Source organism: Ranitomeya imitator, chromosome 2 (genome assembly GCF_032444005.1).
Source record: "Ranitomeya imitator isolate aRanImi1 chromosome 2, aRanImi1.pri, whole genome shotgun sequence".
NCBI lineage: Eukaryota > Metazoa > Chordata > Amphibia > Anura > Dendrobatidae > Ranitomeya > Ranitomeya imitator.
This window is the reverse complement of record NC_091283.1, coordinates 658336736-658350759: the sequence shown is the minus strand read 5'-3', so window position 1 is coordinate 658350759 and position 14024 is coordinate 658336736. Positions and strand designations below refer to the sequence as shown.

General features: G+C 43.3%; 1 protein-coding gene and 1 long non-coding RNA gene across 2 annotated transcripts in view; one reads left to right on the top strand and one right to left on the bottom strand.

Annotated features, from left to right (window-relative positions):
• The first annotated feature begins 2037 nt into the window (after window positions 1-2037).
• Window positions 2038-9035, top strand: LOC138665464 (uncharacterized). The gene is made up of 3 exons (XR_011318468.1): window positions 2038-3288; window positions 8497-8612; window positions 8981-9035. It is a non-coding gene; the product is annotated as an uncharacterized lncRNA (long non-coding RNA).
• The window catches only part of LOC138665462 (protein sel-1 homolog 1-like), a 48368-nt gene continuing 42898 nt past the window's right edge, over window positions 8555-14024 (bottom strand). Inside the window, exon 4 of the mRNA XM_069752975.1 lies at window positions 8555-9062. Coding sequence (XP_069609076.1) covers window positions 8977-9062 — 86 coding nt within the window. The 3' untranslated portion in view covers window positions 8555-8976. The remainder of the gene's footprint in view (window positions 9063-14024) is intronic.

Sequence of the window (14024 nt, the reverse complement as noted above, 5' to 3'; positions counted from 1 at the left end):
TAAAGACAAACCCCGTTAGGACAGATCTGCCTGTGGGAGGCAGATTGTCCTCCTTCTCAAATCAGTGGCGGGTGATAACATCTAATGTTTGGGCAAATAGCCTCATCACCTCTGGCTTAAGATTAAAATTTTCACGAGTCCCTCCAGACTCGTTTCTATTGACTTCATTAAAGTCTCAATTGCAACAGGAGGCATTGGAGCAGGAGGTAATGAATCTTCTATCCAAGGGAGTCTTGGTGGAAGTTCCATTCCTTCAGGAGGGAAAGGGATTCTATTCCCCGTTATTTTTGATTCCAAAACCGGATGGAACATTCAGAACCATTATAAACCTTAAAAAGTTGAACATCTACTTAGAAAATCAAACCTTTAAAATGGAATCTATCCGGTCCACCATTAAACTCCTGTTTCCCCATTGCTTTATGACGGTTCTTGACCTTAAAGATGCGTATTACCATCTACCAATTTATATAGAGCATCAACAATATCTCCGTGTGGCGATTGTATTGAATGGGTGTATCCGGCACTTTCAGTATGCAGCAATGCCTTTTGGACTATCTATAGCTCCAAGAGTGTTCACTAAATTTATGGCGGAGGTAATGTCATACCTAAGGTTAAAAGACACCCTCGTAATTCCATACCTAGACGACATCTTGGTAGTAGGAAATTCTCCTTCACAATGTCAACAACGATTGTGATATGATAGCATCTCTGCAAGGATTAGGTTGGATAATAAGCTGGGAAAAATCTAGGCTATTCCCAACAACTCGGCAAATTTTTCTGGGGATTATATTCGATTCTACAAGCCAGAGATTTTTCCTTCCGGAAACTAAACAAATAACGGTTGGAAATGTTCAGTCGCTAATAGATAAACCCCTAATTTCTTTGAGAGAAGGCATGTCCCTTCTTGGCTCCTTCACGTCATGTATCCCAGCGTTTCCATGGGCCCAATTCCATTCGAGGCGTTTACAGTATGCAATTTTACATGAAGAAGAAAAATCACATGGTCATTTAGATGTTAAGATTTCCCTTTCTGATGAAGTAGTCCAATCTCTGAACTGGTGGCTAGAACCAAAAAACTTGGTTAGTGGGGTCCCCTGGGTAGTTAAACCCTCAAACACAATATATACGGATGCCAGTCCTACTGGCTGGGGAGCACATTTAGGAGACCACCTAGTCCAAGGACTATGGTCAGTCACGGAGTCAGATGACTCTTCTAATATAAGAGAGCTAAAAGCTATCTATCATGCTCTATGTGAATTCCTTCCGCAGCTACACGGGACACATACCAGAATTCTGTCAGACAACATGACATCAGTGGCTTATATCAATCATCAAGGAGGAACAAGATCAGGAACTCTCATGTCTATAACCGAAGACATTCTAACTATAGCCGAAGAACATCTTCTGTCCCTGTCAGCGCTACATGTCCGAGGAGTGGACAACTCAAGAGCGGACTTCCTCAGTCGTCATACCCTCCACCAAGGGGAGTGGGTTCTAAATCATCGAATTTTCAAAATGATAACTGTGAAATGGGGTTTTCCCGATATAGATCTCTTCGCTACAAGAGACAACAGGCAGTTAAAAAGATTCGCTTCAATGTTCCGGGCCGACAATCCCGATATTCTCGATGCCCTTCAGGTTCCTTGGACATTTCAGAAAGCATACGCTTTTCCTCCTCTGATTCTTCTTCCAACAGTAATCAGGAAGATAAGGGAGGACCGGGCAAATATAATCCTGATTGCCCCATTTTGGCCAAAGAGACCATGGTTTTCCCTGCTCAGAGCCATGTCCATCTCAGATCCGTGGATTGTCCCGGAGGATCAGGATCTTCTTTTCCAGGGGCCCTTCAACCACCCTCATGTGAAGGGTCTACGGTTGACAGCCTGGAATTTGAGAGGCAGCTGTTAAAACGAAGAGGCTTCTCTGATAAAGTAATTAATACCTTATTGGCAAGTAGAAAGAAATCCACTACTGCCATATATGTGAGTGTGTGGAAGAAATTTCTCAATCTCTATCCATCGGCCTTATCAAATGAAATTCCCGTCTCTACTATTCTAGAGTTTCTTCAGAAAGGTCGTGATTTAGGCCTTTCAGTTAGTACTCTAAAAGTACAAGTTTCTGCTCTAGGGGCCTTGTATAGTCACAATGTTGCGGGTAATAGGTGGATAGCTAGATTTATTTCAGCCTGCCAGAGATCAGAACCAGTCCAGATTCCCCAGATACCTCCTTGGGATATTAATTTGGTCCTGGAAGCCTTAACAGGTCACCCGTTTGAGCCTCTAGACTCAGCTCACATCAAATTTATTTCCCTTAAGACTGCTCTTCTTGTCGCGCTGGTATCGGCAAGAAGGGTAAGTGACATAAAGGCGCTATCAGTAGATCCTCCCTTTATGTCAATCTTTCCAGATAGAATTGTCTTGAAAACAGACCCTTCCTACCTACCTAAAATGTGTACTTAATTTCATAGGTCTCAAGAAATCCTTCTTCCTTCTTTCTATAATAACCCTACAAATCAGGAGGAAGAAAAGTACCATACTTTAGATGTGAGAAGGGCTATAATAGCTTATCTAGACAGGACTAGCGCCTGGAGGAAGAGCAGGGCTCTCTTTGTTTCCTTCCAGGGTCAAAGGAAAGGATCTGGTGTTACAAAAGGCACATTATCCCGATGGATTCAGGAGGCGATATACCTGGCCTATTCGTCTAAAGGAGAGAATCCACCTGAAGCTGTGAAGGCACATTCCACCCGGGCGATAGCATCATCCTGGGCTGAGCGAGCAGAGGTTCCTATAGAACTCATATGTAAGGCCGCAACCTGGTCTTCCCCTTCTACCTTCTATAGTCACTATAGATTAGATCTATCTGCCTCCACTGATTTGTGTTTCGGTAGATCTGTTCTTAATACGATAATCCCCCCCAAATAACTATCTCTGAAAGTCTCTCAGTGGGTGCTGTCGTGGCAAAGAGAAAACATCGGATTACGTACCGGTAATGCTCTTTTATAGAGCCACGACAGCACCCCTGCACTTCCCTCCCATTTACATATATTAGTGTACATATGAGCACTGTTAAGGGTGGTGGATTCCTGTAATTATACGTAGTTAAGTTATAGTAAATGATGATATAGAATTACCTACTAAAACTGGTGGGCGGTTCCTCGCAATCTCTGTAACCCAAACTGTGGGAGCGAGGGGGACCGCCCCTTTTATCTCTCCGTAGGGTTTCCTGTTCCTAGGGGCGGATCCCCTCTCTCAGTGGGTGCTGTCGTGGGTCTATAAAAGAGCATTACCGGTACGTAATCCGGTGTTTTGGGGGTCCATTTTCACCTGTTACCCTTGTAGAAAAAAAAAATGGGTCTTGAGTAAATTTTTTGTGAAAAAAAAGTTGAATGTTAATTTTTTTTCTTCCATATTGCTTCAGTTCCCGTGAAGTACCTGAAGGGTTAATAAACTTCTTGAATGTGGTTTTGAGCACTTTGAGGGGTGCAGCTTTTAAAATGTCACTTTTGGGCATTTTGTCATACCCCTCAAAGTCTCTTCAAATTAGATGTGGTCCCAAAAAGATTAGTTTTGTAAATATTGTTGGAATAAATGAAAAATTGTTGGTTAACTTTTAACACTTACCGTATAACTTCCTAAGAAAAAAAAAATTGTTTCAAAAATTGTGCTGATGTAAAGCAGACATATGGGGAATATTATTTATTAACTATTTTGTGTGACATCTCTCTCATTTAAGGGCATAAAATTTCAAAGTAAGAAAATAGTGACATTTTTGCCAAATTTCTGATGTTTTCACAAATAAACATAAGTCATATCAAAGAAATTTTACCACTATCACGAAGGACAATATATAATGAAAAAACATTCTCAGAATCAGTGAGATCCGCAAAAGCGTTCCAGAGTTACCACATAATGTGACACTGGTCGTATTTAAGAAATGAGGCCTGGTCATTAACCTACAAATTGGCTTGGTCCTTAACCCCTTTCCAAAGTTTGGGGCCCACATCGGAATTCCTCCATTTTCCAGTTCACAATATGTTAAAATCAATGGTGTTGTTCAAAAGTACTACTTGTCCAGTAAAAAACAAGCCCCCACAATGGCCATTTTGACGTAAAAATAAAAATGTTATGCCTCTGGGAATAAGGGGATCAAAAAACAAAAACGTAAAAACGAAAATATCTCCGGTCTTGAAGTGGTTAAGGGGTTAAGTCCATTTACCCTGCATAAGTAGGAAATTCTGCATCTGTGCTGTCATGGACACATCCACCAGAAATAAGGACATTTTCTTGCTAGCTAGTTTCTAAATTATACTGTATGTGGAATCAAAATCCACTGATACATACAGTTCATCTTGCCATATGCCTATCTAGAGGAAGAGAATAAGTATAACAGGACATTCCTAATACTATAAATCCTACAAAAAAAGCCATGGAGTCATTGTCCAGAAAAGTTACTGTTATTAAAATTAAAAAAAAAAGTTTATTCAAACATTAGGCATAATACATATAGCAAAAACATAAAAATACAAAGCACAGACAAGGCTCAGATGTAAAGGACATTAAAATATCATTTGTATGGTAGGGAAAAAATGGGCAATTAGGTAACCAAAAAACCATGATTAATTGTAACCTAAGGGTATGTGCACACGATGCGGATTTTGCTGCGGATCGGCAGCGTTTCCGCAGCTGTGGGTCCGCAGCAGTTTCCCATGAGTTTCCAGTTCAATGTAAACCTATGGGAAACCAAAAATGCTGTGCACATGCTGCGGAAAAAAACGCGCGGAAACGCAGCGGTTTACATTCCGCAGCATGTCACTTTCTGCAGATTCCGCAGCGGTTTTACAGCTGCTCCTATAGAAAACCGCAGTTGTAAAACCGCAGTAAAATCCGCAATAAATCTGCAGCAAAATCTCAGTGTTTTTGCCCTGCAGATTTATCAAATCCGCTGCGAAAAATCCGCAGTGGACCAGACTACGTGTGCACATAGCCTAAAAGTTCTTAGGGCATACAAAGTGCAGCAATAGTGCCCCGAGTGAACATGCCCAAACCATGGAGATAAACTAAGCAAGAGGTAATACCAAAATAATCACGTGTAATACCAAAATAGTCATGTGTAATAGGCAATAACTTCTGTAAGAGTATACATGGAACACTAGGCATCGCAAAAACTAAGTCTGAAGTCAGATTAATCAGGAAAAGTCCAGCTCACCCATGCTAATGCCTGCCAATGTGATGTCCAGTGCAGCCCCAACGCGTGTTTTGCGTGGGCTTCCTTGGGGGGCTGTGACTGGGTGTGTCTCTAGAGCTGGTTAGATCCCTGCTGGATCAGGTGCCCCATACAATCAGCGCCATGAGTGGCGCCTGCGCTCTCCGCAGATCCCGGAAGTTGCAACACTCCCCGGTATCTCCTGTGGTGAAGTGGGTCAGGAGAAAATCCCCCATGATGTCAGAGACTGTGCCACATCAAATCCGAATGCCATAAGGGATGCTCCGCGAACACTACCACAGTGGGGATGCACACACACTGAGTATCCATATTGTAACCAAGAAACTAAGAGAAAATGGTGCAAATAGTGTCTTATCCGAGAAATACAGATAATTTAGCACTCAGATTAAACTCCCCTTTTAAATCAGTTAAAGATGCATATAATGTAGAAAATCAGTTGCAGCAGATCCACGGGTCAGCAAGTGTTAAATATGCTTATTTTGCACATTTATTTAATCAGGACTATTCACCAGGTGCTTACTCTTAAAGAAAAATGTCATGATATTCTCATAAAAAGTATAGTGGTTTATTGAATTGTCCACAGAAAATCCACATTGCAGCAAAACATAAAAATAGATTAAATAGTTACGAACAGATTGTCATTGTGTAAATATCAGCGCTTGTTACTCATCTTTCCCAAAGTTCTGAATGTTAAAAGCCGTCTGTGTGAAGTCTGAAGTCATCATGGCTATCATCTGTTCCTTCCTTGTGTGTCTTGTCTGATGTCCATGGAGAATGATGGTGAAGGCAGGAGGTGGTAGCTCCCATGTGACAAGCCCCCTCCACCTCCTAAGAGATGTTATTTATATGTCCCACAGACCACGTGTTCCCTGTATATGGTGTTGACTTATACTCTGAGCTATATATATATATACAGAAATAGCTTTTTGTAATGTCAGCAAGAAGCAATGTGCTCAGTACAGAATAAGAATAATTCAAGTGACCATCAGATATCAGACCGCTCTGCTCTGCCGACAGAATGGAGATGTATATCCCAGTATGGTAAGTAAGGTGGTGGTTTATTTCAGTGCGTTTCAAAGTATATGACTTCTTCAGGTAAACCACATGTATACATGTGGTTTTTCCTGAAGAAGTTATATACCTCGAAACACGTTGAAATAAATCATCATCAACATAACGATACCATCTCAGAATCTGTGGGGAGGAGTGTGTGCCCCCCTGGAATATGCTTCTCTCTTCAAAAACCCCCAAATTTTGCCTATAACAAAATTGATAAAGTGAAGGATTCATGAATACGGTACATCTCAACATTTAACCATTTAAGTATGCAGCGGCATTAATGGTTTGGACATGAAGCGCATACTTGAGAAGTTATAATGCTGTTGGATCACAACTTTGGGTAATATAGCTCCGGCGGGTCTGAATGAGCAATTTAAGTTTTGTTCTGTTTTAATAAAACTTTAGTTGTAACTACTAGATTTGGATTTTAACGTGTCTTTTATTTATCTTAGTATTTATGTCTGGTGGCTTATCAACATCTACTGTTTATGTCGTCTGGACCTTGTCAATGAATTTGCAGAACACAGAGTGACTGCCAGGGCCGGACTGGGCATCGGGCAGTTCTGGCAAATGTCAGAAGGGCCATTAGCAGTAGTGGGCCGCTCGAGTGTCAGCACACTCCCCTCACTGTCAGCACATTCCCCGCCCCGCGTTCAACTATACCGGCGTCATAGACGCCTGTAAGTTGAATGCAATGATGGAGGAGAGAGCGTCCGCTGTCGCTACCTCTCCTATCATTCCCCGCTCTGCCTCTGACACTGCGGGTACGCACCGCGTACCTGCTGTGTGTCGGGTGGGCAGACTGCAGCCGCTGAGACCGGAGCCGGGAGCAGCACAAGGAGAGGTGAGGAGAGTGTTTTTCTTTTCTTTTTAATATGTCAATGAGTGATAACTGGATTGTGGGGCTATTGGGGGGGGCATGGGGGCTGCATTACATTCTTTGAGGAAGGGGTGTATTACATTCTATGGGGGCTGTGCTGCATTACATTCTATGGGGGCTGGCTGCATTACATTCTATGGGGGCTTTGCTGCTTTACATTCTATGGGGGCTGTGCTGCATTACATTCTATGGGGGCTGGCTGTATTACATTCTATGGGGCTGTGCTGTATTACATTCTATGGGGGCTGGCTGCATTACATTCTATGGGGGCTGGCTGCATTACATTCTATGGGGGAGAGCTGTATTTCATTCTTACATTCTATGGGGCCTGTGTTGTTTTACATTCTATGGGGGCTGTGCTGTATTATATTCTATGGGGGCTGTGCTGTATTACATGCTATGGGGGGCTGTCTTACATTCTATGGGGGAGGGCTGTATTACATTCTATGGGGTGCAGCGGGCTGTATTACATTCTCTGGGGGCTGTATTATATTCTATGGGGAGGTGGGCTGTATTATATTCTATGGGGGGCTGTATTATATTCTATGAGGGGTGATTGCAACATACTCTGAGGGGGCTACATTATATTCTATGTGGAGCTGCATTATACTATGTGAGTAGGGCTGCATTGTATTCTATGGAGGGGCTACATTCTATGGGGGGCTGCATTATGCTCTATGGGGGCTACCATATATTATATATGCAGTGGCTGCATTATACTATATGAGGGGGCTGCATTATATTCTCTGGGGGGTTACATTATACTCGGGACTACAATATATTCTGTGGGGTGGCTGCATTATACTCTGGGGTGGCATCATTATACTATATGTGGGCTGCGTTATACTGTATTGAGGTCTATGGGGAATGCATTATACTATATGAAGAACTATGGGGTGCATTATACTATGGGAAGTGAATTGTACTACATGGATGACAATGCAGGGCATTATACTATATGGAGCACTATGAGGAATGTATTATACTATTTGGAGGACTGAGGAGTGTATTATACTATATGGAGGACTGTGGCAGTACATTATACTATATGGAGGACTGAGGAGTGTATTATACTATATGGAGGCATTGCGGTGTATTTTAATATATGGAGGACTGAGGAGTGTATTATACTATATGGAGGAGTGTATTATACTATATGGAGGACTGAGGTGCACATTATAATATATGGAGGACTATGGGGTGTATTATACTAAACAGGCAAAATGCTGCCTATTCATCGAGTGTAAACTGTAGATATGCTGCTGATAACATGATACTGTATGGGGACAGATTGATCTAATTGTGATTGTTCTGTTCCCTTCATTCTTTCTCAGTTGGTGTAAAGAGGCCAGGAAACAAGTGAACGACTTCAGTATTGTCGATCACCCTCGTTTAGTGGCCTGAGATCAGCGCATGTAAACACAACAGAAATGCTTCGCAGGGAGACCAGGTAAGGATGGCAGGCGACTCAACTCTACACTATAATGACCATTTAATTATTGTATTTGGTGACATAAATTCATTCAGAAAAAAAATTCTCTCTCAAAATGGCGCCGGCAGCACCAGCACAGTAGCATCTATCAGCGATTCCATAGATGATACTACTCTATTATAATCATTATAACGGCGTTGACCTGACACTGTATGTAGGCTCCCTTTAAAGGTTACACATGACATGTGGAGTTGTTCAATAATATGTTTCAATGTCAGTGGGAAAGTTTGGGGGTTATGACCTGCTCAGTACAGCAATTTATATAATAAAGAGAATCTGAAAAAAAATAGCGTGTTCGGTATCTTAAAATCTTTCATCCTTTTCAGCTTGGTGGAGTGTCTTTCAATTCTTTGGCTTCAATATTTTCATAAATGGAATCAGGTAAATTCATGTCACCTGGATTGTTTCCTTGAAACAAAATAAATGTAAGTGTTAGTGGCCAGCCATTGTCATCACGGTTCCAGGGAATCTGTTACCCCATACATGCTGCCCAAATCGGGGTCAGTATAAGTCAGAGCCTGGCTGCACAATTTTTTTTTCTGAAATGCTGCAGCATTTTAGTGAAAATATACTTTTAGGACCAGGTTACTCTGCTTCACACCTGTCCAGCTCTTCACAGACCTGCTACAGATGATTGACTGGCTGTTCCCATAGCAAGAGAGCTTTCATTCACCTGCAGCAGCACTGGGAGAAGACAGCCAGGGGAAGAACTTTCCAGTATATTTTTTCTCCAGAGTATTGCAATGTAAAATATAACTGTCTACAATCTTTTACCCAGCATCTTATTCATGCTGCCTGTATGACTTCCCATGCTCCTGAAGTGTCAGCCACAGTTAGCTGCCTCTTCTGCAACTACCTCCTTATCTGTCCCTCAGAGTGCCAGTTACATCAACCCTCTAGTGCGAAGGGCTAATACCTCAGGTTCCTGGTTGTTACAGTGGCATTGCTTCCTCATGGGAAGAGTCAAGTCACACTTGGAAGCGAGGAAGGATCTCTCTTATCAGGTATTCACAAGAATGCAACATGTTCATACTCCAGGCTAGAAGGGTGGCTCCTCTATATATATTCTGGTCTGGAGGGAAAGTGAGGTTCAGACAGTCTGTCACAGGGACAGAGAAGAGAGGAGTCAGACAGTGAAAGACAGGAAGACTTAGGGTGGTTTCACACTTGCGTTTTTGTCTGCAGCGTTTTTTTGCACACAAAAACACATGCGCTTTTTTTTCCTATATTTAACATTGAAAACACATGCGTTTTTTTGTGTACGCGTTTGGTCGCGTTTTCAATCGCATGCGTTTTTTTACTGCATGCGTTCATTTTCAGAAATGCAACTTGTAGTATTTTTGAGAGGCGTTTTTTGGACACATAAAAACGCATGCGTTTACATGCGTTTTTTTGGGTCAAAAAATACATTGGAGTCAATGGGGACGCATGCGTTTTTTTGTGCATGCGTTTTTGGACGCACGCGGGTTTTTTTAGCTAAGGTTGACTAGAATGTAAATAAGGTTGTCTAGACACTGATAAGCCTCCCCCATAGCAGCAGGGTGATAAAAGGAAGGTTGGGGGAAGTTTCTGGTCACTTCTCATCAGACACCAAAGAAGACAAGACACTGCCCGGACGCATTGGTGGACAAGACCCAGAGCAATGTGAGTATATCCTAGCCAATGCATTTATTTTCAATTTTTTGGATCTACATGTCCTAATTTCTTCTTTTTTTCTTTCAACATGCATCAGAATGTCTTCTGCGGAGTCTTCATCTGATGAGGAGTTTGAGCCACGTCAGTCAGAAGTGGATCATGTGAGTGAGGTTAGTTTTTTGTCCTTCAGCTTGGTAAGTATTGACTGACACATGAGACAATTTGATTTTTTTTTTTTATAGAGCACTTCTACTGAGGGACAGAGAGGGACGGAGCAGCAGAGTCAAGGTCCGGTGTGAAGACGGCAGCGGGTATGTATACAAGGCAGGCTGTCCTCATTGTAATATTCTTGAATTTTCCTTTCTGTACCCTTGATTTTCTTTTAATTTTTCTTGTATGATCCTTTTCTGAAAGTTGACTTTCATATTCATGCCATTTCTCATCTTCTGGTATTTTTTTTTCCCCAATGTGATTGAGCAAACTTATATGATTTTCTTTTAATTTTAGGTTTCACAACGGGACGATGACCGGATCGATAATGACCTCCTGATCACCCTGGTCCAGGAGCGAGTCCCGTTGTGGGACAGCCGGGATCCACAGCACGCAGTCAACAGTACGCTCCGTTGGTTGTGGAGTGAGGTGGCCCAAGCGTTGTGGGATGGCTGGGAGAATGCCCCGCCACGGGTCCGTAATGCATTTGGTAAGTATTGCAATGCAGTGTGAAGCAGCAGAGACCTTGGCCGGGCTCTCTTGACTGTGTGTGATGAAAGTAACTTTTCGGAGTTTCTGTCATCACACACAGTCAAGAGAGCACGGCCAAAAGTACATTTTCTGACCATTATATTTTATTGTTATTGTGGACAAAATAAGAACACGTTGGCGTTCCATGAAGGACCGCTTCAACAAGGACCTTCGCGCAGAGAATCGTGCTGCAAGTGGTTCCGGAGCAAGGCACCGGCTGTACAAATACCACCGTGTGCTGGCCTTTTTAAGACCGGTCCTTCTCATGAGAACGTAAGTATTTCTCACATGCTTCCGCTTGTATTGCATTGACATAATATGTAATTTTAAATTCCACAGGATGTACCGTCCTGTTATATTTTGGTATTAATTTTCTGGTTTTTTTTTTCACAGCACACACAGCACGACTGTCGCAACAGGTTCTGGAGCGGTCCTTCAGCCAGCAGCCACGGACCCGTCCCAGCCATCCAGCAGCGCAGCAGCAGGTGGGCCTTCCACACTCACTGGAGACCAGGGAGCTGGCCCATCAGGTATTCCCCTTTCGCAGTACTCTTTCACTGCACCCATTTTTGCGGGCTCATCCCGGCAGCGACAGAGGGCTTCGGATAGGTCACTCATGCCCGAGTTTTTGCACTTGAGCTCGGTTTTACACGAAGCAATCAAGGCTTTAGGTGACAGAATGGATGTGTCCCATAACCTCTTAGATTGCCGGATCCAGGATGTCGCCAAAAGCCTTGATCAAGTTAAAGCCGACCTCCAGAGGCCAGCTCATAATTTTTTTTAACCAAATACAGCAGGGCATGTCGGAACACCTTAGCCCTGATCTCCAGCTGAGTGTGATGCAGGCCTGCAATGTTGCTTTTGTGCAGGCTATGCAGCAGAGTCAGAGTCGTAATTTACAGCAGACAGTGGCGGCATATCCAACTGTGCCATCACTGTCACGATTAACCACCATTCCTACCTCTGCTGCATAACACTGCACGGCCACCTCTATTCCATCCACAGGTGTACTCCACTACAGCGCCAACACAATGACGAGTGCTGTTGGACATCCCACCGCCACCACCGTGACATCCGCTGCTCCGGTTTGGACCTCCTCCGCTGACACCACGATGACGCAGGACCCTGCCATGGCTTATCGGCCCGGCCCCCTCCCGATGCAGCAGGACCCAGGCATGGCATATCGGACCGCCCCCCCCGATGCAGCAGGACCGAGGCATTGCTTTCCGGGCAGGAAACCCCCCGATGCAGCAGGACCCAGGCCTGGCGTATAGGACCGCCCCCCCCCCCCATGCAGCAGGACCCAGGCATGGCGTATCGTACCGGCCCCCCCACGATGCAGCAGGACCCAGCCATGGCTTTCCAGGCAGGACCCACCCCGATGCAGCAGGACCCTGCCAGGGCTTTATGTTCCCCCCCACCAGCAATGCAGCAGGACCCTGGGAGGGGTTTATGTTCCCCCCCAACGATGCACCAGGACCCTGGGAGGGGTTTATGTTCCCCCCCAACGATGCACCAGGACCCTGGCAGGGCTTTATGTTTCCCCCCCACTACGATGCAGTTGGACTCTGGCGTTGCCGAGCGATCCACAATGGAAACGGACTGTGAAATTGTGGAGCCGGACCCTGACGTGTCTCCCGCCAACACTCAACAACATATTAGCCCAAGAAAACATCCCCCTACCAGGAAAACACAAAGGAAAACTCAAAAAAACACATAAAAAACTCTTAGTATTCCTCCCCCATCACCTACCGATGTGTCTGTATTGTCTGTTGTGTCTCACCCTTCCAGTGTGTCTCAAGCCTCTCATGTGTTAAGCCCCATCCCCGAACTTCCAGACCCTTCCAGTTTTATTGCCCCTTCTCCTGCCACCTCTGCCTCCTCCACGGTGAGCCAGGCTTCAGTTCTTAACACCCCCCGGTTACGTCACTCTACCCCAAGCCGCTGCGGTACAACGCGTCGCGGTACAAAAAAATAAATGTTTAAATTTCTTTAACTCAATAAAAAAAAAGTTAATTTGCAACAATTATGTTTGGTTTATTGTGTCTTTCACCGCTGTCAATACACAACAATAAACTTCGCCACACACTTATTCTTTTGGCCAAAACATATCTCCAGTAGTATAAAATACAAGACTACATCTATATGTGTTTCTTCAGTATACAGATATGAGTTGGCCAAAAAAAATTAGTTATTTCCATACTCTTTTTTTTGTACCTAGTGTGACTGTACAAAGAGAAAATGGTGGAAATCAAGTTCAGTACTCAACTGAACAGGTCAGATGTCCAAAAACTCATAAGTTAAGACACCTGACCTATTGAGTTGATTACTGCCTTGTATATTCACCATATTCTCTTATTTCTATAACAAATTATGTGACAATGGTTGTCACACTGATGTGACAATGGTTGTCACACGCTACATATCTATGCTCACCTGGCCAGGTGTAAGAAATTGTTAATTCATGAGCATGTATATGTTTATCATGAATTCATTATTTCTTACACTTGACTTGATGGGTATGGAGAGCGTGACAGTCTTGACGCAATGACGTCAACAAGATTACCAATAAATCAACATGGTTACCAATAAATCAACATTGTTTCCATTATTATAAGTATGCGGCCAGTGTTTTATATGATTATTTGTAAACCAAAATAGGGAGTGCAACAATATAAGAGGTCAATTATGATATTAAAATAATAACTATTACCTCATCATCTATCACCCACTCCTGGTTTTGGATTACAAAATATGATATACATATCTACTGCCCATCTTTGGTCAACCTTTGTTTAGAGAGGAAAAAGATAGGAGACACGGTCAACACAACCAACACTCAAGTTTATTAATTTGAAAAATTTGTATCAGTATTTAATAATTGGTAAAGATAAACATACAACAGGACATTTGCACAACATTGTCCTGCCATGACACCCGTCCAATATCGGAAACAAAATAGGCCGCAAATTGGTCCCGCATAAGACCAACGGC